Source organism: Clarias gariepinus, chromosome 8 (assembly GCF_024256425.1).
Source record: "Clarias gariepinus isolate MV-2021 ecotype Netherlands chromosome 8, CGAR_prim_01v2, whole genome shotgun sequence".
In the NCBI taxonomy this organism is placed as follows: Eukaryota; Metazoa; Chordata; class Actinopteri; order Siluriformes; family Clariidae; genus Clarias; species Clarias gariepinus.
Window position 1 is genome coordinate 16,660,300 of NC_071107.1, and position 27,308 is coordinate 16,687,607.

Genomic DNA, 27,308 nt, shown 5'->3' on the forward strand with positions numbered 1-27,308 from the left:
TGTTATACTCATATTATACTCATGTTATATGAGATGCACAGATCTGTGGTGATTTTATAGGGCTTGGTTGAGTAATACAGGATGCAGTGTATTGGAAATGCGTGTAGTATGCTATGCTAAGCTATGCTATGCTATGCAATGCACAGTTGTTGAAGGAGTGTGGATGTCTGGAGGCTGAGACGCATAAGTGGGGTATATTTTTAGAGTGTGGCAGGAGGCTGGCCCTCACTATGAACAGCTGGAAGACCGTCTGCTGTCTACCCAGTCGGGCTTTTGCCATCATTCTTTGTCTAATATCTATTATGATGTATGACTTTTTTGTATCTTACATTTTATTTATTCTTTTGATGTGAGTCAATGGCATGCAATCACCTGATACAATCACCTGACCCATAGTACACTTACTGTATGACTAAGGTTTTATGCAAAATATGTGGTTTTATATCAATTTTGTCAAAAAATATATTGTACTAAAATATGCTGGCAATTCAGAGGGAATTACATTCCAACACTCTATTCCAGTCTAGGATTACATTCTAGACCAACATGTGGCACTTCTCCTCTTACCAGAACTATCAAGAATTATAAAAGGAAACAAGTGAATCAGAAAGGGGTTAAACAAGTTATTCGAAATGCCTAACCTTATAGAACCTTGACTTCATACAGAATCTAGGAAAGTTGTAGACAGGAACTAGTTAGGATTGGTGTAGGTGACATATAAATATTTATTTGAGGTTGGAAGTATGGTCCTATTAGTGGGAATATCATAGTAAAAATTATAATTACAAGTACTGGCCAGCCATCAATGGCACCTACATTTCAAATAGCAATAATCAGCTTACAAACATGGTGGTAAGAACTACAACTCCCAGTGCATATGAATCCAATCTGATCTTAGAGCGTTCTAATGGAACACACTTGGTGCTTTTTACCTACACAGTATTAAGAGTACTCCAGAGAATACACCCATTTCGACTTTTAATGCTCATGTTACTTTATTCCAGACCTTACCAAGCATTTGATACTGTGATTGCTTTCTCATTTCTGACCTATCTGGTTTTGCCTTATTTTTACGATTTCATTCTAGCTCAGTTAATGCCCATTACAGATCAACTGACAGAAAAAGAGAAAAACAAGCTTTTTTTTAAAAAAAAAATTAAGCAAAAAGTATTGCAAATGAAAAGATATTTTGTAAATTTTTCTCTCAGTCCCTAGGGTGTTAAAAGTACATAGTATTTCTTTGTTTCATATCAGTATGAATTTTATGTGATTTTGCAAAAAGCTGTTACTCCACAATTTTGTCACAATGGAAAAATCAGCCTGCAATTGTTTTGTGGCAGGTTAGCACCGATAATATATTTGTTGAGTTTTAATAATAAAAACTCATGCGTTGATTATGATATTGTAGTGACTCAGGCAGAAAGTAGTAGCACCAAATTAGATCAAGAAAAATGTGTTGCTCACAAAACTTTTTTTCATGATAAGGATTTTTGAACTTCATGAGTAAAACATTTGTTTACAGCATTATCAACCTTCCTCACTACCAGTTTTAGCTATAGAACATGATAACAGCTGCCTATCATAGTACAGTCCAGGTATGCACTGTTTAATATCCCTGTTCAATATTCCCAGTTATGCAGTGTTTAATATATTATTGTCCTCAGTTGTTACCTAAGGTCATAAGATAATGGGATGGAGCAGATTAAACCAGACAAAGGAACGGAAGAGCTTCTCACATAGCACATGTGTCTCTTACGTCTTGTACACAAACCACATAAGTGTTGTAAGATTGTTTCTCTGCTTACTTTCTTTTTAATTGGGACTGCAATACATGTTTGTACTTTAAACTATTTACATTTCAGTATCCCACATAGCTTGATTAAGTATATAGCGTAAAGTTGGCACATTGTCCATATTGCATAATTTCACAGAATGTATTGGTGGTGTTAAGGCATGCATATTTTCTTTTATTACTGCTGGAGTGACTGCAGTGGAAGTGCAAATATTTTTTTTTCTTGGCTTCAACCTTCTTTAAAAATCCAGTGAATGCATTTACCTCAATCAGCTTTAGCTGTGTAAAATTTAAAATCTCTAAAATTGGAAGTGAAAATCCCAGATCAAATACTCATACCAGTCTCATTGGCACCATCCATTTCACGGTTAAAGTCACTTAAATCACATTCTGATGTAATACTAAGTAAAGCACTAAGTAAAACCTGTATTTGCATAAGTCACATGATTAAATAATTGAATAAATGAGCTGAGATTATTAGTGGTTCTAAAAAAAAGTGGATGTGAATGTATATAGAAATGTTTTGTGTAGAAATGTATTTGACTTTTTTCACTTACAGAAGGTCAGCTGGATGTAGTAAAACAAGCCGTGGGCTTAGCCCCTGTAAAGTGAAACATATTTCCTTCAAGCTCTCCTTCCTCCTTTGTGTGTTGTTCAGGCCACTGCTGCCCGAATCGGCTGATGGGAGCGAGTCGGCCTTTTCCTTCCCTCCACCCCCAGAGGAAGACACATTGCCGTCTGCTCTCCATGCTCACCTGTTCTGTGACAGCTCTGAATTCCCCACCCCGCCACCCACGCCACCAGAGAGTGCTCCTCTAGAGCCCGAACTAGAATCTGAACCTCCTGTTCCTCCATCTGTTCCGGATCAGGTCCCAGACGTTGCAGAACTCCTTCAACCTCAGCAACAGCAGTTAGGACCTCCAACCAGGTACACCGCTCTTCCGTCTCCTATTAATGTGTGAGATGTACTCATTGAGAGTGCAGCTGTGGTTGCTCATTTTAAAATGAGTTTGAATAGAAAGGTAATCTGGTATGCCACATATTAACTTTCCTCTTCTTTATTGTATGCTGACGGAGGCAACATACTCATATTATTGCTGAGTCACTGCTAATGTTTTATGGGCTTTCTTAATTAAGGCAACAATCACACAGGTAGCCTCTCTGTCCTTTGTGTGAATTTTGGGCCTGTAACTGCCAAGGAAGACATTATTCACTTTTTGCTGTTGAATGCAGATTTTCCTTGCAGATATATAATAATAATGGCAGCATTTACTTAAGCCTAAGTGTGTCATGCTGAGATATGCTGTGCCAGCTAATGCTTCCACAACATTACTCTCTTGCTGATTCTCATAAAAGTGGCAGCACAGTGTTCTATCTGACAGACGTCTACATACATACATTTCACAAGCTATAGGCAGATCATTTTAGTCTTTTGTTGATCTTCAGTGGTAATCTGAGGAGATCTATTTTTTATTTCCGTCATGTCTTCTTCCTGCATCGACATCATGTTCTATAATTTGAAAATATTTCTCGCTGTGATGTTTTCAGTCATACGATTGCTCACCCAGATATGTTTGAGCTATAATGTTACACGGTCAACGATGAACCATTTCACTAGCACTGCTGTGTTTGGATAGAGGACAGGGTGACTCAGCCACGTTGACAGACCGTGTGAATAGTGTGCACTTTCCTTTTCTCATGTAGAGGTTGAGTGTGCTATGGCAAGTAGCACTGCCTGGATCCTTCTACACACTGCTGCCCACTACAGTATATAGTGAGCGAATGCATGTAGAAGCAAAAACAAAAATCAGTTCTACAATAAATGATGACAATCATTTTAGTTGATTAATATTTACTAATATCAAGTCAGATACAAAAGTGCCCTTGAGAATATTTTTTTTTTTACAAATTTACACGAGACACTTAAGCTCAAAGTATTGAGAACGTCAGTGAAAATATTAAACAGAAGTACAGGTAAGAATTAAGTACTAATCTATATAATCCTGCTAGCCTAAAAGGAGTTTAAAAGGTCTAGTAGTGAATGACATTCTTAAAGCATTCTAACCAAAGAATAAGAAAGCATGGCGAATATGCTGGCTTAATGGTTAGCACTGTCGGAATAAACAATGTCTCAAAAAACAAGTGTTTATAGTAAGGTTGCTGTTTCTAAACCACTTGTAACTAAGGTGAATGCACATTTGGGATTATTCTAAAAAGATGTTAAAAAAAAATCCGGTCAGATGAGTCATCCTTTACAATCTTCTCGAAAAAGGGGTGTGTGAAAGTTTCATGAACACTAAGGTAATGGATCCAGCCTGAATGCTGGGTTGACCCCTTCAATGAGATGCAGCTACCTTAAGTCCTGTAAATTGTTCGGTGGTGCATTCATGGACAGAACTTTGTCCAGCACATATCACAGATGCTCGATTGCATTATGTTCTGGGGAATTTGCTGGCCAAGTCAACACTTTAAGATCAATGTTATTTTCTCAAACCATTCCTGAACAATTTTTGCAGTGTGCCAGGGTGCATCACCCTGCTAAAAGAGGCCACTGCCATTGTTTAAGACGGTGGTACATGTTAAAGTTACATCCACACGAATGCCAGGACCAAGATTTTCTACTGGAACGTCATCCACAGACTCTTACTCCCTCTGCTGGCTCATATTTTTCCAGTAGTGCATCTTGGTGCAATCCCAGCCTCAGGTAAGTGACGTAAATGCGCTCTAACTGTCCACATAATGAATCTCAAAAATAAGATTCATCAGACCAGCCCAATCAATCAGACTCCTTATCACTAGTAAAGGCAATTTTTCATGCTTCAGCATACCAAGACCTCATGTTTCCAACTTTGTGGCAACACTTTTGGGGAGGCCTTTTTCTGTTCCAACATGACTGTGCCCCAGTGCACAAAGCAAGGACTATAATGACATGGTTTGAATAATTTGGTGTGGATGACCTTGACTGGCCCACACAAGCCAGTCCTGAGCCCTGACCTCTACCATCGAGCACCTTTGGGCTGAACTGGAAAAGAGATTACGAGCCATCATCAGTGCCTGATAAGTGCTCTATAGAATGAATGGGCATGGATTCCCACATAACCACTCCAAAATCTTGTGGACAGCTTTTCAGGAAGACTAGGAGCTGTTATAACTACAAAAGAGGGACCAACCCCATATTGAATTATATGCATTATATGATACAATGTCATTGTGCATTTGGCCAAATATAGTACATTTGTTCATATAGTGTGTCTGTAGAACTGTTGTTAGTCTTACAGCTGCTTCTGTCGAGAGGTCTATTTGAACCACACAACAACTTGACACAATGGCTGGGGTTTGGGCATTGACTGCGATTCAAACCTGAGCCTTCTGCATGGCACAGGAGAACAAAACCTACCACAGATCTACCAATGCCCTATAGTGTATCTATAGAACTGATCAGCATTACAAATCCAGGGAAAAATGTTTAATGCTAAACAAGCCCTGTTGAATTTCATAGTACAGGAAAACTTCCTGCATTTGAACTTTAAACTTTGTGCTAAGATCCTAATTATGGGTCAAGATGTCAAGAGGAAAAGATGTAGCTGACTGAGGTTTTATTACTGGGGCATGGATGCAGGTGCTTCTGTTAGAAAGACTGACAAACTATGTGTGCTACCAGTGATGAAATTGTTCTGAATTAAATCTATTAGAAAAACATCAGTGAATAAAGTCGGAAGTTGTGGTCAAAGTGCACGTTCAATTGCACTGATGCCTTATTTAATATTTCATAGCTTTGACCCAGTGTGATTGCCATTTACTACCTGATGCATTGAGAGATTTGTAGCATGTGTTTATTTTGTTATTTTAGGTTTAAATGTTATGAATTAGGGCTTTCCTTATTGTAGGTAAATAGACAGAGTGCCAAAACTTAGTCTCTCCTTGGAGTTAGTAAAGACTCCCAGTCATAAAACACAATAGGTAGGGCTAGGCTTGTGTGAAAAGTTCTTTGTTCTGCTTTCCCATGAGCAGACAATAGATTTATAATCCTCATGTTTCAAATCCCTTCAGCCTCCCAGTTTCCCATATCCACTGCTCCTACACACTGTAAATCAATATGAATTGTGTGGATTGGGCAGACTGGTGAAAGCTCCACTGTCTGGCCCGTAGGCTTAATATACTTTCCCACTCTTCATTCTTCTGCTTTCTGTTTTCACTCATATGCAGTATGATTTTCAGCTTCTACTCTATATTTCATGCTAGTCTAAGTAATTTATATCTTAATGTATTTGGATCTACGGTAGAGTCTTTTTCCTTTAGGACCAACAGAATAAATTTGGTGATGGCTGTTAGCACAAGCACTCATCTAAGCCTATATTTTACTGTGTTGTCTTGGACAAGCAGGAATATTCAGAGCCTTTAAAAGAATAAAAAAGTCACCTTAATCTCTGAAAAAGTCATCTGTATATTATGTTCTAGGAATTTATTGATTTTTGCATTAGATGACCAGACGATATAAGTAATTAAGGTGCTGTTAGTGCTTTTGCAATTATAAAAAACTGAAACAGAAATCGGGTCAGTCTTCATGAATAAACTAAAACACACACACATTGAAAGGGATCTTTCTCAGGGTCTATTGTTGAACTCCTTTTTGTTTTTCGACTCCCAGTGCAGCCCCAATGGAAGTTTTCCCCATTTTTTCCCCCATGAAAACTCACCAGCAGTTTTTTTTATACCTCATGAAAAAAAAGTGCACAGAAAGAAACCGTGGAAAATAAGATTGTGTTGTGGTTAATTTTAAACGTCAGGTGCAGTAGTGCTTTGGACTGAGCGAGTGAGAGAATGAGGATGCGGTGGGGGATGTGTTACATAGCTTTGTGTGGGGTGCTCTATTGTTTACGTTCCATTCGCAGATAGGGCACTAGAGGGCTGATAGACGCGGAAAAGCTGCTTGATTGTTTATACCTAACTAGCCCTGAGAGAAGGAGAGAGAGAGAGAGACAGAGAGGGGGGAGGAAGATAACTAGCATTAGTCTTGCCGAATGGTCCAGTGCTTCAGAGAGGGGAGGTACTAGTGCAAAGTAGCATCATCCTCCTTCCTCCTCCTTCTCCGTCTCATTCTCTCCATCTTTTATTTAATACCTTTGCACGCTGTTTCGCTCTTCTTCCCTTGAAGCCCTGCTGGTGTTGTCACGGATACAAGCAAGCCTCAGCCTCCTCCCCTAACATGTAGAGACAGCTTGTGAGGAGCGGATTATTGAATAGAGGAATCGGGAGACTCTCTGAAGAGTAGATGCTGATTGTGGCCATGCAGCCTGCCCCTGATGCCATCTTATCCCGGTTCACTTGACATCAGCGATAAGCCGACTCTGTGCTCCCCTTCCCAGACCCCTACCTGCCGTCTGGAGGGGAGGTGGAGAAACAGGAGGTGCAGGAGGAGGACGGTGGAAGGGAGCAGGTGGAGGTGAAATTAGCCGATAATGGGAGCAGTGGAGTCCACCGAGCAAGGACAGGTTCCCTGTCTGTTTCAGGAGCGCCCCGAGAGCATGTGAGTGAGGACAGAAAAGGAGAGAGGAAAGGAGAGGAAGGAGAGTTTCTCGATGATCTCATTGTTTGCTCTTGTTATTGTTGTCTCGAGAATATGCTGCGTAATGTACAGCTCACCTGTTCGGTTTGTCTTGTGTACATGCTCGCTTGTGTGTGATGTAGCCTCAGCACAGTTGTGTAATGATTATCAGCAAGGCATGGCAACACAAGCATGCTATCTGAAATGAGGACAATGATTTATTATTGTTGAATTTGTCTATTTGATGACGTCATGTTAGTACCACGCATGTATGGCTATGTTTACATCCAGGTAGAAGATGAACTGACTACAGTGAACGTGGTCAGGTCTGATGGAAAGGGGAACTCCGTCTGTCTACCTTGTGTATAGATGGTGTTTTTGTGGGGGGATGGAGGGCAGTGCTGCAGGGAGAAAGAGGACTTAGTGAGCTGGTGCTTCAATGGAAGGCTAAAGTACATGAGAAGAAGGGGGGATGGTGACATAGCAAAAGACAGTTATTTCTGTCTCATACAGCATAGAGTATTTAAAAGTATACCAGTTGGGTAGCTGTCATCTTCTTATATGATTCAAAAATGTATGTAGAGAAAATGTACCATATTTGCCACATGATGATGTTGGTGATCAATTCTGTCAGCAGCTTTATTGTCACTTTCTTTGAGGACACTTGGAAAAAATTCACATTTCAGAAAGGTTAGTATCGCACATGTTATAATTGATGTCTACAAATGGGTTACCTTTAAGAAGGTGTATGACTGACTGTTGGTGGTTTATAATACACATACGAATGGCTCAGCCAAAAGTATTGCAGAAGTGGTGCTACATGCAGTACAGTAGGGCATTCGAATTGCACATATTGGTAGAGTAACTCTTTATCTGTACAAAGGTACTATTCAACACAGTCTCCACCAGAAGCTATGCATTTGGATCATTGTTGAACCCAACTCGCAAATCCTCATTGAAAATCCCCGTCTTGCAGTTGATGATTGGAAGTTGTTTCAAAAGTTGGGTTCACCGTTTGTGCAAATGCATTGCTTGTGGTGGAGTAGTTATATAGAGGAAGAATTATTCCAGCAATATTCGTAATTTGAAAGACAGTTATGTCCACTTTTGCATTACTTTCGTTACAGGCCTTGTATTTACCGAATATGAGCTTCTTGATGGGGACAAAATGTCATGCTATTATTAGACATATTTTCTCTAATGACACTTTTGCAGAACCATTATACAAAGATCAATATTATACAATCTTTTATACGATTCTATCTTTGTATAGCGCTGAAGTATCTAATAGGTGACTGGTGAAGTCCTTTACTGGCACTCACATGCCACTTCAAATAAGAGTCAGACACAGTGCTTAGCATCGGGAAGCATTGTTCACTGAGTCATGACTAAGCTTTTTGTCTGCTTATGCAACCATTCTAAATGTTCTCATGTAATATTGTCACACCTTTTTAAAAAGATTCTTCAATAGACTTAGCCCTGAAGTTCACTAGGACTTTCGGTGTGTGAACATGTTTAAAATATTTAGATGTCATTTTAACACAAAGCACTCGGTCAGTAGCGCAGCCCCCACATTATTGTAATTGTGTTATTATTTAAATATGAAATATAATATGACTGCTGTGGAACGAATATGTAAATGTTTATTCTGTTGTAAATGTTGCTTACTTGTAGATGTCATGTGTTCACAATGATTCTTGGATTTGGTGCATTTCATCATGACTCTGTGGTTTATGTTCTAAAACAAATGACTTTTATTTGGAACATTCTACTTTTTACTTAAATGGAGAAGCTGATTCTGTGGTTATGTCTTTGTTTCTCCAGACTCTATTATGATCTGTAAATCAGGGCTACTGACACGTGGTTAGGCAGCGCTCTGTTAGTCGAAGTGTGCATGTATTTTAAACAGTCTTCTTTGTTGATGTAGAGATTGCTTACATTTAAAATACCTTGTAAAATGTACAGTATTATCTCTGGGTTTTCTTACAATAAAAAGGGCTAGCTTTAGAGGTCTTAGGAAGACATACAAGTATAATACTGCACAGGAATAAAGAAACATTGACTATGATAAGTACCTAAAAGTTTAATGTGTTGAAATCTTTCTTCTAAATGAAAACACCTAACTCGGCCCCTATTGAACACGTCTAACTTCTTACTATTGATTTCAAACCAAACACCTAGGGCATGTAACGGTATTGAATGCTTTCATGCCCTAAAAATACAACAGACAATATCACATGGCATTATAGTGAGACACAGATGGATCATGTGGGATTTGGTGAGCCGTGGCTCTAATTCTTATTAACCACTAAATTTTTATGATCCATTTGGGATTACTGGTCTGTGGGATGACTCATGAAATGGGATTTGATGCACAGGGCTGGAAATCAAGGCTACCGACTGCTGTTTTTTGCATTTAAAATTCATTTATTCTAGCATGTGATGAATGGCTGGAGATTCTGGGGCATGTCTTGTAGAAGGAATTAAATATTGAAAAAGTGCAATTACTTCATCTTGAAGAGAGCTGGTGCACTACTGCATGCTGCAGAATAAAATGGAAAATAACTGTCTAAGGAATTTTGTTTATGTGCTAATTATGCATTACTTTTTTCTACCTATTACAATTTCCATGTGCTTTGGCACTAGATTATTCCCTTGAGTTTCTGCATCTTATATAAGCATGCATTGAAGCTAGCAGACGTATAAAGCCAACACAATAGTGAATGTAATCATGCAGGCTTGTTTGACATTAATTTAAATTATTGTTGTTTGTTCTCATAACCACCCATCATTTCCTGGCCCCGACAGCATTGGGAATGGAAACACGTTGGGCAGACAATAAAGGGAAGTCAAGGTTAACGCTGAGGAGGCTGAGCAGCAGTAAACAGACTAACATGTTATTGGTTAATAGTGTGTTTTTCAGGCCTGTTTTATGTGGTTCTAAAAGGCATAAAATAGAGAAACTGTTATCGAGATCTGGAGATGAGAACTAAATGTAATACTGATCTACAAACCGAAAACCTGCTATAAATAGTGTAGTTGTATTACATGATCAGCAGTTGTTGTTGTTTTTTTTATCCTATTCCTGTTTGTCTCCCCCTCTCGGCCACTTAATGTCATCCATTCTTTATTTTCTTTTATAAACCAGATCCAGCATTGAAAAGAAAGGAATCATTCCCTCCTGCATTGTGTATTTGAGTAATCAGTGCATAGCCCAACAAGTACAAATAGAATAGAATTACTGTATATGTTTTTATCCACATCCCTTTGTAGTGACATATTAAATACTTTATAAGATTTATTAGGAATAATTAAAATTCTAATCAGTATTTTATAATATATGTTTAATTTTATTCCCTCTTGTATGCTTGGAATACTCGACCCCCTCCCTCAGCAGTATAGGTCTTCATTCTCTTTTCGTTTCCTTTGTTTAAGCTGCTCTCTCTTATATGCAGAAATGGCTGCTGTATGGCTGGGGCACAGCTCGAGCTGTCTGGCAAGCACAAGAGTAGGGTCTGTGCTGAAGTATATGCATGCCAAGGATTCTGGCTGTTTCTATGCAGACAGCGCTGGCTGTATGTGTCTCTCTTCCATTCCTTCCGTTTTGTCTCCCTCTGCCTGCTGCTGATATCTTTGTCCTCTTCCTTTCATTCTATATTTTTGTCCAGACACTTACATTGTCGATAGTACAAGGCGTTTCCTTTTAGTTTTCATTTAGCATATTAAGAGCTATAGCATGTATTATAAAATTCTGTCCACATTAGCAAGACATAGTGGGTGTAAAACAAGCAAACAAACAACAGGTTTTGTTCTTTCGTTCTTTGGATGTATTGCTTTATTTAAGTGGAAACTATGGTGCGGGAAAAAAAATCATGCTTTCGGTTTAAAAATACCCAAGAGAAGCATAAGCTTGGCATTACAGCACTGCAGCACATATATCCCACGGATATTTGAGAAGTAAATTATCACTTTATTGCCACACGCTGACAGGACCACCTTTTGCGTATTTGTGTTTGCTGTGAAAAATGTGACCAGTTAAATACGCCTGATTATATATGTGCATGTTTGAAACGGAGGAAAGCACAGGCTCAGCCAAGATTTTGTGCAAGCTAGCAACGCGTGCCCAGAGGAGCATATGGCCAGAGACATCGTCGCCATGGCAACAGTCTGTTTGCAAGGCTTTAGTGAAATTATCGTAGAAAGAACAGAGATGGTTGGAAATAACTGATCACCCACACACCACTACTAATACAACATCGCTAACAGAGTTTAGTGAGGGATTTTAGCATACTGAAGAAGGTATCAGTGACTGATTGACATGAGGCTTATACTGCTTTCCACCCAGCAAAAACAAACGAACAAATAAATAAATAAATGGATGCATGAATAAGAATGAATAAGAATAATATATACTCATATAATTTTATTCTAGATGTATATTTTTTCCCTCCAACTCATCAGATCATTATTGGTGCTCCTCCTCCATAGAGATTAAATGGTTCAAGCTCCCACTTTAGCTTTGGCATTGAAGACGATGAGTGATACTTAGCTCTCCACACTATTCATTGATTTTTATCGTCAATGATCCAGCGTCTCACATGAGAACCACACTTAACCCATGTGTATTGTAAGTGGACACAGATGTTGCTGAATCCCCCATGGCTTTGTTCACACAGACAGAGTGCACATACAGCAGGTGGACTTGTGCCATTGAACATGAGTGAAAGCTCTTGGCGTGAGTTGGATCAATATAGACAGTATATATGCTTTCCACCACAGTTATCCAGGTTAGCTGTCTGTGGGTTGGGCATGGTATTGTAATAAGTGTAGCCGCAGATTTGTCTGATAGAAGAGCTGTCTAATAGTTACCATGTTTTCTGCTCCTTTGTGTGCATATGTATGGTTTTGCTCCCAATTTGATTCCACTACTAGAGTCAAGATGGTTTATCACAGTGATGGTTTTTCCTTAACTTTTTTCGGCAGAGCGGAAAGTCAATATTTCCTCAATCAGCCTTTGGCCAGACTGCTCAAGGCTGTTCAGGAATATAGATGGAGGATAAAAGCTGAAGACATCTATGGTATCATTACAGCTGCATAATAATGGATAAATTGAAATAATTTTATAAACACAATTATTGGGAAATTAAATTTTATTGTACAATCATCATTTGACTTTAGGAGAAATGATTTCTTTTACACACTGTAAGACTGCATCTTTTTATCTTGTGGCATGGTAGCACAAAGCATAGAGCACACTCTCACAGATCCAACCCCGGATCCTGAACTTTGGGTTACTGTCTGTGTAAAGTTTTGCATCTTTGTCCCTTGTCCGCATGTTTCCTCTGTGTTTTTGGGTTTCTATGCTTAAGTATGTTAACTATGTTAACTATGTTTAATTGCTTAAGTACAGTATAAATGTGAGTGTGTGTGAATTCTGTCCTGCACCCAGTGCTACGGATCCACCATGACCCTGACTAGTGGTTATTAATAATGAATGAGTAAATGAATAATAAACGAAAACTTAAAATCATGATTAATTGTGCAGGTACAGTATAGATAAACTTATTAAAGCACACACTCATACCATACAATATGCATCTGCATGGCTTATCTGTATGTTAGGTCAGCACTTAGGCTTTTGGCTGTAATTCAAATGCATTTATTATATTTATGTAAAGCAAAAAAGGAGGGTGGGGTTGATGGGAAGGTGAATGTCCTGTATAGTGCAGGAAACAAAAACAAAAAGAAAGTGGGTTACACTAGTGAATTACGCTAATTATTTTGGACAGAAGATGTATTTCACTACTTTTTGTTAATATGTGAATTGTTACAGTATATTTGCTGCAGAGAGAACTGTGAGCGTGATTCACTGCTCAGCATGAAGGCAAGGGGATGTTAAGAGAGAGAGAGAGAGAGAGAGGGAGGATAGGGTGGGGGTGGGAAGGAACGAGGCAGACAGTGAGAAGTGCAGAGAAAGGGAGAAACAGGCAGATAGAAGGAGGCAGGGAGGCTGAAGGTGGTGATTATCTACCATAAGTCTCTCTTGTAAAACCCTACAAAAGGGAATGCTATAGGATGATAAGGAGGAGATCCTATAAGAAGAGCCAGTGTGTGAGCTGAGCTGAGCCGTAGCAGAGAGGAGAATGGGAAAAAGGCTGCAGTGAGGAGTGAGGACCGGAGCTCACTGACAGAAGAGCTAGGGTGTTTCTGCATTAGCAAGTGCATTCCGGGTGGTTGTGATGGCCGTGAACGCATGGCAGGCTCTGTCCCCATTGCAGTGGGCACGATGGGGCTGGGATACATTCCTGGGGGGGTCTGGGAAAGGGGAAAATGGCGACCCTGCTCTTGGACTTATCCAGCGCCTCACCTGGAGCTCCAGAAGTGACTATATGATCAAGGCTGCTAGCAGGCCAGTGAGGCAGAGGTGAGAGACGCTGTCAAGCATTTGAAACGAACTGATGCAGGGAGATTGGGTGGGGTCTGCAAATCTGGAAAAATGTTGCATACTTGAATCATGGTGATTATAGCTAAAAGAATAAACCACTGAGATTTTGTAACTGCTTACTGCTTAGTCTGTGTATGCATGTTTGCTTTTGTCAGAAAATGTGCCTGTATGTCCATCTTAAATCTTGATCTTAAAGATGATTCTCATTCATTAGCAATAAATGGTATTTGCAAAAGCTTTTTAAGTAGTTAATGCAGATTGTGGCTTATTATAAGTGAAGATGGATAACTGTGTGAATGGATGGACTCCTGTATGGAGGCAGAGGCAGGGTTGCATATTATAGACATGATTTTGAGCCTGTAGCCCAACAATCTTTCAGCGATAGAGAATACATGCCGCAAAGTGTGTGTCATAAATGAATATGCCAGTAGATGCATTCTAGTGTCTCTCCAGGCCTCAGTATGTGATGCAAGGTGATGGGAGCAGTGCTAACATCCTGTGGTGCTATTGGTTCATGACCTGAAATGCAAAAGCTTATAAATCAGGCTAAAAAATATATGTATTTGGTTTTCCTCATATAAAATCTTTGTATTTCAGAACCTGAAATGTTTTCTCGAAGTCAAATGATTATCAAGGTGCAGTAGTGATGTTTGCCTTGCACAGTATACATATAGTATTTGATGTATGATAGGATTAAAAATAATTCATGTGGCAGAAACTGTATACACTGGCATCTCAGTGCAGCATTACATTATACTGTATAATCGATATCTCTTTATTTTTCTCTTGGCTTGTGTTAGGAGCTCAGATTCTGATGGCACCTTTGAGACCCCTGAATCCACTACCCCAGTGAAGACTGCAGCCCCTCCGATTCCCCCGGTTGAGCAAGCAGAGCCCATTACACAGCCACTGACCTCCACTGACACAGGTAATCACTAATCACATAGTCTGGCCAAACCTGGTGACATATCTAGAAATCTGATCATCTGATTTATGTGTTTACATACTGTCTATTTAACGACTGTTTATAAAGTGTGCATAGTTTATCACACAATCAATATGTATAAGCAAGAAAAGTACTAATTACCATAATTTAGTCCTTTAAGAACAGCTTGCCACAGAACACTCCTCAGGAAGAGGTTTATGTTTGTAGGATATAATATTTGCGTTAGTGGATCTTTTGGATACACTAACGCAAATCTGGATGTGTTTTTTTATTTTTTTTTTTTAGATAGAAAGGTGGCCCACTCAGGCCCTCTAGAGGAGATTAGGTACAGTGCAGGGAAATTACATATAGATGAGCAAAGTGGACACATGAGAATGTCAGTCTACTGTATATCTGCAGTTTAACTGCATGAAATTGGTCCCCCGAAATTGGTCCCATTACATTAGAAATGCCTTTTTTAATTTATGTTATTAAGTCCAATAGTCATTTTAATGATACAATGTATCTAAGCTTTAAAATCGTATGTATGTATGTATGTATGTATGTATGTATGTATTAAATAATGAGGCCCATTATTAGGATTTCTATAAAGAAATTAAATAGTGTACAGTTAAAAAATAAGTATGCCCCCTTTTATGTTGTTTTGTGTAACAACATAATGAAAATCATCTGATCATAGTGGATCTTAGTATTAGGCAAATAGTAAAAAAACCTCAGACAGCAACAACATATATAGCTTTTTTTACCAGTGCAATTATTTATTTAAAAAAATTAAGCCAAAAGAAAAACCAAACCATATGGCCACTACTATGTACCCCCAACTCCCCCCCCCCCCCCCTTCTGCTTCCACAGGATTAAAGAGAGATTTAAGTCGCAGCCAAGTGCTGCTAACTATCTCAACCCTTAATTAATTGGTCATCTGCAGGTGTGCAAGACCTCTATAAAAGCAGACGTTTTGGCACTTTGTTGGTCTGAAACATTCAGGTGTGTGTTTACATGATGAAAAGAGTAAAATAAATAAGCAATAGTCTTAGATAGCAAAATCTGGCTGGAATCAGTCTGGAATGGGTTATAAAAAGCATTTCCTAACATTTGGGAGTTCATTGTTCTACGGTGAGAAATAATATTCACAAATGGAAAGCATCCAAGACAGCTGCCAATTTACCCAGGAGTGGACATCCCAGCACATTCACCTCAAAATCCAGACCTTACAGGCCTCACTGAGCATGGTAAATGACTCAAAAGTCCATGACAGCAACATTAGAAGGGGACAAGTATGAACAAGTATGATTTATTTGGAAGGGCTGGCAGGAGAAAACACTCCTATTTAAAACAAAACATGGAAGCAAGATTTGGCTAACAAATCTGAACAAAGCACACGGCTTCTGGAACAATGTCCTATGGACAGATAAGACCAAAGTGGAGTTGTTTGGCCTTAATGTCCAGCACCATGTCAAATATGAAGCATATATGAGCAGTATGAAAAATAATTAAAACATTGTTTTGTTTTATGCTCAATCAGACTATAAAAGAACACAATTATAAAACAATTCCCTCTTTTATGCTTCTGTTTTCCAGACTCCTCTCCTTTGCCTGCCTCTACACTACAGGATTGTGCCAGTGAGGTGCTAGAGCCTTCTTCATTCCATGCTCCTGTTCGCTCTCTCTCAATTGTGTTTGATGAAGACAAACCCATTGCAAGCAGTGGCACCTACAACATCGACCACATCCTCACCTCTGAGCCCTTGTTGGCACCAGCAATTAATACAGAGCTTGAGAGTTGTGTCCCCCTAACACGTTCACTAAGCTTCCAGTCTGGGGAATTAGACAGCTCTAGCCTTGGAGATAGGCTTACAGAGGGAGCCACTAACAGACCAACTCATCCTCGTTCAGAGTCTTTCAGTGTAGGTACAGAGAGCGCCCCTGGAACGTTACGACGGGTCAAAAAAACTCGACCAGGCTCTTTAAAGAAAAAGCCACTTTCTAGGCAGAACTCAAACCCTGAGAGTTCCACTTCCAGAACTGTCTCATCCAGCAGCACCCCAGAGGTCAAGAAGAAAGAAAGACCTTCTGCAGAAAGTCCTCTAAACACAAAAGAGGAGAAAGATTGTCCACCGACCACTCCCAGCCCCAGCCCGAGCCCTGCTGGCACTCTGAGGAGGACCAGAATCAAATCTCGTGTAGAAAGTCCGCCACCTGTAGTAGAGGAGTGTGGCCCTGCACAAGCTCCAGTGGCTGCAATAGCACAGGAAGAAATTTTGCCAGTTCCTGAAGAGGATTCCCCAATTCCCCCCAGTGCCGCTTACAAGTGGGACCCAGAGAACTTTGAAAACATTGACCCCTTTTGCACAGGTGGCAGTAAGCTTGCCAACTCTCCTGTCTTGGGTAGGAAAGCAGACTTTATCCCTGTCCCGGACACCACCACCCCTGTTCCTACAGAGGAGACCCCTGTTGCTTCTGCACCTCCTTCAACGAAAGAAATCAACATTGAGGAGCAGCCAATCACCAGACGACAGTCTGTCAGACTAGAGTTTGATTATTCAGAGGAGAGTGCAGATACACCAAAGGACAGTCCTTTGCCGCCCAAAAAACTGGGCAAGAAGCAAGGGGCCAAGATGCCGCTTAGAAAACCAAAGCTGGGGATTAAGAAGGCCCCCCCACCAACTGAGCAGTTAGACAACACACCTGCTACAGTCCATCCAAATGACAGCGATGACATTCCCATCCCCAAAGCATCCTATAACTTCGATCCTAGCAAATGGGAAGATCATAATTTCAACCCTTTCTCATCAGGGAAAGGCATCTCTAACTCACCTCCCCAGTCCAGGGCAAGCTATAACTTTGATCCAGACTCGTTTGATGAGTCTATTGATCCCTTCAAGGCATCCAAAAAGATGGGAAGTTCACCTCCGAAGGCAGCATCTTTAGAAATATCTAGCAATGAGAATGAAAATGACAATGACAATGTTGATGAACTGGAGGATCAAAACCAGAATAAACCAGCCAAGAACAAGAAAAAGCCCCTTAAATCGTAAGTCTAAGCACAGCATCAGATTAATCGTCTTGTTTAAGGATGTATTATATTGATTTTATTGGGACCGTGTGTGTGTATGTATGCATGCATGTGTGTGTAAGAGAGAGAGGGAGAGAGAGAGAGAGAGAGAGAAATCAGTCTGTCACACCTTTCTGTATCACTTTCCTGTGTCACAGGAAATCAAGTGGTTTTTCTTCTCTCTGTTGTCCTTTGTAAGTAAAATGATGGAAGAATAAGCGATCATTATAATGATAACATACATCGCCATCTGCTTTCTGACCACAGCATTTTTTTTTGTTTGTTTAAGTAGGATTTCATTTGCTCTCATAGATAACTGTTTATATTTAACTCAGACATTGGTCTAACTTTTAAACCATGTTCACACTATCTAGGCCATGACACACACACACACACACACACACACACACCACGAGTAAAGAGAGAAATGAACAAGATCATATTGGATACTGGTTGCTTGTTCTGGCTGGTGATCAACTTTAAATAAGCCACAAAGAAGCAGTTTTGTTAATTCTTCACTGTGTCTGAGAGAGGACCTGTACAAGACTAAGTAAAGTACTTTTTAATTAATAGGTTTACTTCTGTTCTGTTCTGTGAATCTGGTGTTATTTTTCCACTAGAAATTTAATTTGTGAGATGCCCCACAATAAAAAAAATAATTACAATTGAAAAAATGTAATAATATGAAATTAGCAGTGGGGCGAATTTCCTAATAAAAATAGATGACAGTTAAGAACTGAACATGATATACGCATAATAAACTAACAATAGCATTGTGTATGAAAATGTAGTTACTAAAACTTCAAATTACAAATATACGCCAGTATTTGACTCTTGTTTTAGGCGCTCAGTGATTTGAAAACACTTTACGTAATATTTGGTTCTTCTCATGTATAGCTACTCTCAGTATGTATCTCTTAGTTTGTGAATAGTAGAAGAAAAAAAATGTGATACTCTTGTCAGTCAGGACAAAGACTTCACTATAAGTTGTGTTGCAAAAGGCTGCCTCTGTTGCAATAGTGTATAAATCTAACATGCATTTGGATTGGAGGTGCAGCTTTGGTGAGTACAGTAAGAAATAATGGGGTATATCTTCTTTAAAATCACTGACTATATCTTTAACAGTATGTACTGTTGTGTTCAGAAGTACGCAAACACCATGAGCATGAATGTAATGCCAGCATTGGGCTTGAAGTGAATTTTTTGAACTGGTCTTTTTTCTGATTGTCCAACGAGCATCTTTAATAGAAGAAAACCACAAAGATTTGGTGTACAATACAATTTATTTTTAGATTTCTGAAATGAACATAGGAAAATACACAGCAAGCACCTCCAGTATTTGGTTGGCTGTCCCTTATCAGGCCTCACCATTGGTGGTTGTTTTTGGTAGTCACCAGCAAAATGAAATAAATCTTTTTTTGCAGTTTAATTCAACCCATCCCCACGTCAATCCCCCCTCCCCCCCCCCCCCATCGACCCCCCAATCGCCCAAATGAAACAAGAAGTAGCATACAGAGAGAAAATATTTTTTGGATGTTTTCAGTGTTAAAAAGCACAAATTCCATAAAATTAGGCCAAAATTGTTTTAGTTATACAAGTAAGAATTATGTTTGCTTTTCCAAAAAGCTATAACTTCATCTCCCACAGTTTTGTTTGGATATATCTGCCTGCAGTTGTTTTTGTTCATTAGCAATAATATGATGGTTGAGTTTTAATGAAAAATATAGCAAACTCACACTTTTATTATGATTTTGTAATCAATCAAGTGGAAGACAGCAGCAGGAAATTAGATCAAGGAAAAAAATTGAGTTTTGTTTCTTACAAAATCTCTTTAACATCAAAGATTGTTGAAGATTATGAGAAACATTATAAACAACACAAAAACGGCAGGAGAAATATTCCTCAAAACTAAAATAAAAAAATGCAAGAAAGTCTGGCTCTTTGGAAGCAAAATAAGAAGAAATGAGGGTTGGCCCAAGACATATGCACGGTACTTGTATATAACATGGTGTTTGTACAACATCAAAATTGCACATATTATTTCACAGAATGTACCGCGTATGTTATGCAATGCATAAATGTACCCCAATAATGTTGGGGTGACTGCAAGAGCATGTAAATATCTTTTTGTGTGACTTTAGCTGTCGCCAAATTTCATTTGGTTCACCCACTGCAATCCGCTGCTTTGCACAGCTCGCGGTTTTATTTTACTGATCATGGGAGAGAAAGAAGTGATGCGATTGGCTTGTTAGTATGTGTTGGCTTTTGATCGAAAATACGGACATCATATGGGTTGTTTTGTTAACACAAGATTATAAAGTGTTTTTCAAATTCACAATTTCATTATAGACGTATCGCATGTGTGCCAGTTAATAATAATAATTTGCCAAAATTAGTACAAATACAAAATGTCATTTATCGTGTTTTGTTGTCAAACTGTTCATTTGTTGAATTTCTCATACACAACCGTCCACAAATGAGTAATAATAAGAACTGTAAACCTGATGATTTGAGTTCAATATGAAGCATTCTAATTATTCCAGTCACTATGTGCAATGTACCAGAGTCTCTGGCAGCAATTCTGCCTCTAAGCATGCTACCACCACCATGATAAACAGTTGGTACAGTGGTCATGGGGTTGAATGTCTCATCTTTACACCTCTAAACATACACCTCTGGTCAAAATTTTCCTTTATCCATGCAACTTTAATCGAGCATGGAGGTGTCGATGGAAACGATTTTAAAAAGCGCCTTTTTTGACACTGGTGTTCCAGTAGCTTCCAGTTTATGGCATGCCTGTGCCTTCATGGTTTCTGGGTTGTCCCTGAACAACTGAATCAATTTCCTTTGAGCTAAGGTTGACAGTTTGGGTCTACTTCCAGAAGTGGCACCTCCCAATAACCTTTGCTTATGTAAAACTGCTATCGGAATTAGTTGTTGTTTAGACATTGTTCTAAGAGACAATCCTGACTTGTATAAATGTATTATCCACTTTCTTAGATCTTCACCGAGCTCCTCAGACTTTATAATTGTACTGAGTTGATCAATCCAATTAGTTTTTTCATACAAACCCTTTTTATGTGAGCACATAGAAATGAACAGCTGTATTTAATCAGAATCACTAACAGGAGGGCTGAACGCTAGGGCTTGGTGAAAAGAAGGAACAACAATATGGGACATTCAGCACCACTGTATGTAAGAATGAAAGTGAGTTTATGTTTATCTTTTTGAGCCTGTATGTATCAATCCTGAAACTCATAATAAATGTGCTTTAAAGTTGTAGGGGTTTTATTCTATGTAAGATTTATATACTAAAAAAAATTATTCCCCAGAAAAAGATTATTGCAATCCCAATATTGCCATTACATTCATGTTCATGCTAAGTATATGTAAACTTCTGACCACAACTGTACTTACACAACTTATAGAATTATTAGATGTTGAAAACCATTCAGAAAAAGTCCATATAGCAGGAATGTCCTTAAAGTTTCACTTATTTCATAGCAATCAATGCTGAATCATTTAAATCCTTAAACCCTAACTAAAAATAAAAAAGAGGCATTTGTCTTTTTTTTTTAATTTATATTGAAAATTAACAGTGTTTAGCTTCAGTTCTGATGCCTTTTATGTTTTGTTTATTTTACAGTAACACATTTAGAGTCAAGAAGTCACCAAAGAGGTCACCTTTGTCTGAACAGGTTGCACAGGTAATAAAGAATAAGTATAATAATTAATAAAAAAAGAATATACAAAAAAAAAACCTACAGATAGAGTGCAGGAGGTGCGCTGCTCCTTAAAATTCATTTAAATTACAGAATTGTTGGACTGAACCTTATAAACCTACTTTGCTGTCAGTTGTTGTTATTATTGCGATTTTAAACAATGTTATTCACTACCAGTTCAAGACTATGTTGTGTTTTTGCCTACCATTTCACTCCCTGACAGGTTTCCTCTGATGATGCCATGCCTGATCACCTTCAGGACCATGCCACAGATGAAGAGAAACTAGCCTCCTCTACCAATCAGAAATGGGCAGCTCGACATGACATGCAAGTGGAGTTGAACTCTGATGTCCAGGACTTTCCTCAGCCCTCTGACCTCACTGCTTTTGTCAATGAGACCAGCTTACCAACACAGAGCCATGGTGAGACGAACAGAATAGATGTGTGTGTGTGTGTGTGTGTGTGTTTATGTTATTTTCCATGAAAAGAGAAATAATTCACTTTCACAGCAATATATATAAGGAAAATTTTTTTTAGCAAATAGTGTATGTGTTTGTTGTATCACACATTTTGGTTTTGGTGTGAAAATAAACGAATACATTTTCTGTAATTTAACAAAAGATATGTGCTTGGATAAAATGCGAAAGGTCTGATTCATCTGTGAAGTAAAACATAATCAGCAATCGCACCGTTTTTAGCTAATGTAGAGATTCAGGCATAGCTTAAAACAAGCGATAGCATTGGACTACAGATATAGATCTGATTATTTGCTCATAAACATGCCACTTACTAGTGAATGAAAATGTAATCCCTTGAGTGTCCATGACCTGTTAATAGGTTTATTCTCATTTTCTTAGGTACACTCTTCTAGTTTGAGATTTGTTGTCATTACTGAATACTTTGTAGTAGCTACTGAATCATTTGTTTAAAGTGGAATAAATGAAGAGCAAGTCAGGAATTTAAATGGCTCATGCTTCAGGCTGGCAAATTGAGTGTTAAATATGAGAGTTCTTGAATTGAATCCATATGACATATGAATCGATATAATGACATACAGTATAGATTATACTGTTTCTGCTTCTTAGGAATCTGTTAACTTAGGTAAACAGAATTTTGCAATTCATTAAGTTATCAAATTTATCCAATATTTATTCAATATTTATCTATACTATTTTTTCTATAACACTTATCCTGTATACAGAATTGGGGGAACGCCAATGAACCTAATCTGCATCAACCTAATTAACCTAATCCTAATGTCTTTGAACTGGGGAAGAAAACCGGAGTACACGGTTTAAACACCCCAAGCACCGTGAGAAACATTCCATCTCCAAACACATAGAAATAAAATGCACTAGTTTAGATAGTTTTTTTTCATTTCTGCTAACGGTAAAGTTACATTATCTGTCTCAGTGATAACAGATTGAATGATAGCACAGACGACCTCAGGTTGAAACAATGTTATTAATTCTCACTGTACTTTTATCTGGGTCACTGTGTGTGTGTGTGTGTGTGTGTGTACTTATCAGTTGCACTATAGCAATATTGTCCTACTTATGCACTTACTCCATTATTGTAAGGCCAGAGGGCAAAATGGGTTGGTTTGCTGATTGCGTGTGTATTGACTGCACTGTTATCATCCTTTTAATCCAGTTATTGCATGGGAGTTGTGAGTTGTAAACTCACTTCCTATTTCTCTCTTTCTATTTACAGACTATGAGATTGAATACATGGAGAAGATTGGAACTTCTACCCCAGTAAGTAACTGTGTTTTAATAGTTAACTAAACATCACACATACATTGTGAATACAGTACCAGAAATACTAAAGTCAGCGTGTCAAGGTGTTTATTTATCTGGGTCACTTTTTGTCCACCAGCCTTTATCAGTGAAAAAGCCATCCCTCTACCTAAATCTGGATTTAGGGACTGACACCACAAACCAGGGATCCAGTATGCACCACTCAGGACCCAACTCCCCCTGTACTGGGTAAAATATACACACACACACACACACACACACACACACACACACACACACACACACATCTATGTTTGATGTTTATGTTACAGTCTTTATAAAAACCTTTCTTCGATGTAATTATTAATGCAGGTAATGGGAACCAGGTAAAACTGTTAGATATTTATATCTCTGTGGGTAGAATACATGCAGCCATCGTGCTTATAATCTCAATCTTAAATAAAGTTTAACCCACACCTTCTCTGTAGGAGTTTTGAGGAAATGGAGGCTAAGATTTCAATGGAGGGAAAATCGCCAGTGCTGTCGTCTTGTGGTGCTCCCGAACCACCAACGTTGGAGAACAGCAAAAAGAGTGAAATCCATCTTAAGAGCCGCGCACAAAGCAGTGAAAGAGATAAAATGGTTAGTATGATTAATCAAACTTTAGCAATACTGCCAGGCATTGTTATGAAATTTCATTTATTCATCTGTACTGTATGTTTGTATGTTTGGAAATAACAGGATTTTGCACCATGACATCTTTTTAAGGTTTTCTGACTGTTAAAATAGTTATTAAAGAACTATTTTTATTAAACCTCTAGAGGGAGACAAAGGACAAGTTTCTCTCTGCCTATACAGTAGTCTTTTTGATTATCTTCAGTAGGTTTAGCCTTGCGTTAAGCGTTTAAACAGGCTACTATCATTTTGGTATCGCATTCTGCTTGCCCTAACAGACTAAAAAACCAAACAAACTAAAATCAAATTTAAAGTACCTGGCTACATTGGTGAGACATTTCTGACACCCACACACCTTCCTCCTCTTGTCCTCCTCCGACTGTAAACTCCATAACAGTCCCCCTCTCAGGGCCCTGGGGACACCGCAGATCTGTCTCTCATAGACAGGCTGAATGAGTCAGCCACTCCTCTCAGCTATCTGGAGCCTGACCTGGCAGAGACCAACCCCCCTGCCTTCGCCCACAGACTGCAGGTGTGTAGAAAGTGACTGAGCCCCTTTACTCTCATTCTTCCCCTTAGACCTCTTCTGCTGGACTGGTTGCCTGAATGGTGACATCTGATTATTTCCTTTCAGCCTTGTATTTTATTTTTTTTATTAGAATTTTGCATTTTGTTTTAGTTGTCCATGCGCTGGTATGTCTGTCTGTCCTCTCTGTCTTTTACATCTCTCTGTATTAGTTGTTCTTGGGCTGAGATCAACTCTACACATATATTTATTTATTTATTTTTTTACAATTTGTGATCGTAAAAATACATTGTTAATGTACTAATGGCACATATGCTAAAGATGTGCTACAAATTGTCTAGGCTGAGACAATGTTATGATTACCACCGTTACCATTTTTTAATTATCACATTTGTTTTTAACGTGTTCAAATTCAGTGTAGTTACTTGAGAATTTAGATGATAGAGATGGACTTGGCCTCAGCTCTGAACATGATGTACCATTATACTTGCATGTGTAATACATGATGTATGTCTATACTGCGTTCATATGTCTGTGTGTGTGTGTGTGTGTGTGTGCGCGCGCCTGTGCGTGTGAGAGTTGTAATGTATTCTGCTGAGCTCAATCAGTTCAAATAAGAGGTGAGAGATTGAACTCTAACCCCTCTCTCCCTCCTCGTCCAAAACCCTTCCCCTTGCGTTGCTGCTTTTCCTTTTCCCTCTTCCTCTTCCTCCTCCTCTTCCTTGTGATCCCCCTGTGGCCCAGGAAGAGCTAGTTCTCGCAGCTCTGAGGATTGAGGCTCTGCAGGTAGCCCAAAACATCTCTCAGAGCCCTTCTCTATCCACTGTTTCCCCTCAGGTATTGCACTGTGCCATTGTGTGTGGGTGTGCTGGGGTGTGTTTGCCTGTGTGTTTTCCATCTGCGGTACCAGAGTGTTTGCAGTGCTGTGTGTGGGAGCACGTGTGATACCTTTACCTGACTGCATCCCGGTGTGAGTGCATACCCACATACTACCTCAGCATATTGTGGGAGTGGCCCAACACTCACATTCATCCCTGGTTCCTGTCATGTGACTTCTCTAACCTGATTCCTGCTCCCTGACTGGTGCTGCTCTCTCCCAAACCTACAACCTCTCTCTCTCTCTCTCTCTCTCAAGAGAGAAAGTCACATGTGTGTCTTCTATTAGGGCTGTGTGACAATCCTGCATGTTTGCCTGGATAGGAGATGCATAGAGACAGTGATCAATGTTAATTGGGATGCTGGGGTTTAGTGTATGTAGTAGTCTTGTCCAAATCCATCCAGTTGACTGTGTAGACTGGAAAAACTATCCACTTGAAAATATCGAAACATTTTTTCGTGCTTAATTGCTTGTCACATTTTTGTGTTTTGACTTACAATTCTGTCACTAATTGACACTAACACACTGGAAAATAGTGGTATGTTTGACCTGGATGCTGTTAGTGTAATATTCGATAACCCTGAGCGTCTCACCGCTGGTTTGGTTGAGACAGCACTCTTACTGACTAATATTGTTTTTTTTTTTTTTTTTGAAAATCTAAAATCATTTGCTGACATGCGTTTTAGGCAAAAACCAAAAAGACAATCTAGTCATTTACAGACAGATTTATGTTCTCTCTGGGTCGTCTCAAATGGTGGGCGGAGCCAAGGGTGGTATTTTTTATTATTATTTTGTTGTGGGTTATTTATTTTGCAGGGATTGGGGCGCGGGAACGTGATGTGAGTTTGTTGCATGAATACAATTGACACAAACATAATTAGCACCTGAATCAAATCAAGCATTGCTCACTTAAAGACTGGAATTGCCATAGCTATTTACCAGGAATTATTTCTTTAACAATGTTCACAACTTAAATGCTTCAACGATCATAAATTCCTTTGTGATTGTCATACGGAGTCTCACAAAGTGAAACATTAAGTCTGCTTTATTACTGCCCTAATATGTACCTGCACACCATCCAGATGTCATCTCAGCTGGGCTGCTGAGCCAGCTCGACCCATTAGATTTACTGTAGCAGCAACAGCAGCATAAACAGTAAACACATCTCTAAATAAAATACACACAAAGACAACAAGTACAGTATGGATGTCTGTTCACAACGCAGGTTGGGTATTTATGATTGATATGTAAATAAGTAAAAGGAAACCTTGCTGTTTGTGGGCTGAATTGCAAGTTGTAATTGCAGTCATTTTTATCTCATTCTTTACGATAAGTAACATAATTATTTCTCATGCACATGGTGACAGATCCGCCCTGTTTGTGTTTACAGTTATCACTTTCTCTTGTCGGAAAAAAATGTTTCCCCATTTAAATTATTTGTGATTTTCTGTCCACATTCAAAGCACAAGAAGCACAGACCACATTATTCTTTTTTGGTCATTTCCCAAAACACATTGAGTAGCATTAGTTCTTAATATTTAATAAAGAATTTTAACAATTAATCTGTTTTAAAAAATTACTTGATTTTTCTGTACTTCGTTTAAAATCTTTCTTTTGATTAAAGCTTTATACTATAACATTTATTTTAGCAATTTATTGTAATTTCTTTAGTTTACACGTCATCACTTGCAATAATTTGAGCTGATGCAAAGTCAAAGTAGGGCCTCATGCCACTGTTTTCACACTTTCATTGAGACCACTCTATGTTCTCCCCATTCCGTATTCAAGTCTCTTTCTTGCACGCTTCACAGTCTCGGCTCAAGAAACCCAGCCCACGCCGCTGGAATCGCAACAGTTCATCCACAGCTAAAGTAAGAGGATTCAGACTAGAATCAATTAACTCCCTCTCTTATTCACACTGGGTTAAAACCTTTCTTCCAGAGCTAACTCCTACATGTGAAATAATCCGTGTATCCCACATCCCCTCTG

The 27,308-nt window shown here is 38.9% G+C and overlaps 1 protein-coding gene across 10 annotated transcripts in view; it reads left to right on the forward strand.

The window, feature by feature from the left end:
• Window positions 1–27,308, forward strand: part of tacc2 (transforming, acidic coiled-coil containing protein 2) — a 64,790-nt gene that overhangs the window by 28,950 nt on the left and 8,532 nt on the right. For 3 of the 10 annotated variants that reach the window (XM_053501570.1, XM_053501563.1, XM_053501564.1), the window contains 11 exons: window positions 2,451–2,720; window positions 14,583–14,710; window positions 16,307–17,759; window positions 21,427–21,487; window positions 21,726–21,924; window positions 23,216–23,259; window positions 23,381–23,490; window positions 23,730–23,883; window positions 24,314–24,448; window positions 25,187–25,279; window positions 27,131–27,190. In XM_053501570.1, the coding sequence (XP_053357545.1) occupies window positions 2,451–2,720; window positions 14,583–14,710; window positions 16,307–17,759; window positions 21,427–21,487; window positions 21,726–21,924; window positions 23,216–23,259; window positions 23,381–23,490; window positions 23,730–23,883; window positions 24,314–24,448; window positions 25,187–25,279; window positions 27,131–27,190 (2,707 nt within the window). Of the gene's footprint in view, window positions 1–2,450; window positions 2,721–6,869; window positions 7,320–13,332; window positions 13,762–14,582; window positions 14,711–16,306; window positions 17,760–21,426; window positions 21,488–21,725; window positions 21,925–23,215; window positions 23,260–23,380; window positions 23,491–23,729; window positions 23,884–24,313; window positions 24,449–25,186; window positions 25,280–27,130; window positions 27,191–27,308 lie in introns of those variants that run through there. The other 7 variants (XM_053501565.1, XM_053501573.1, XM_053501572.1 and 4 more) reach the window with 7 other exon arrangements.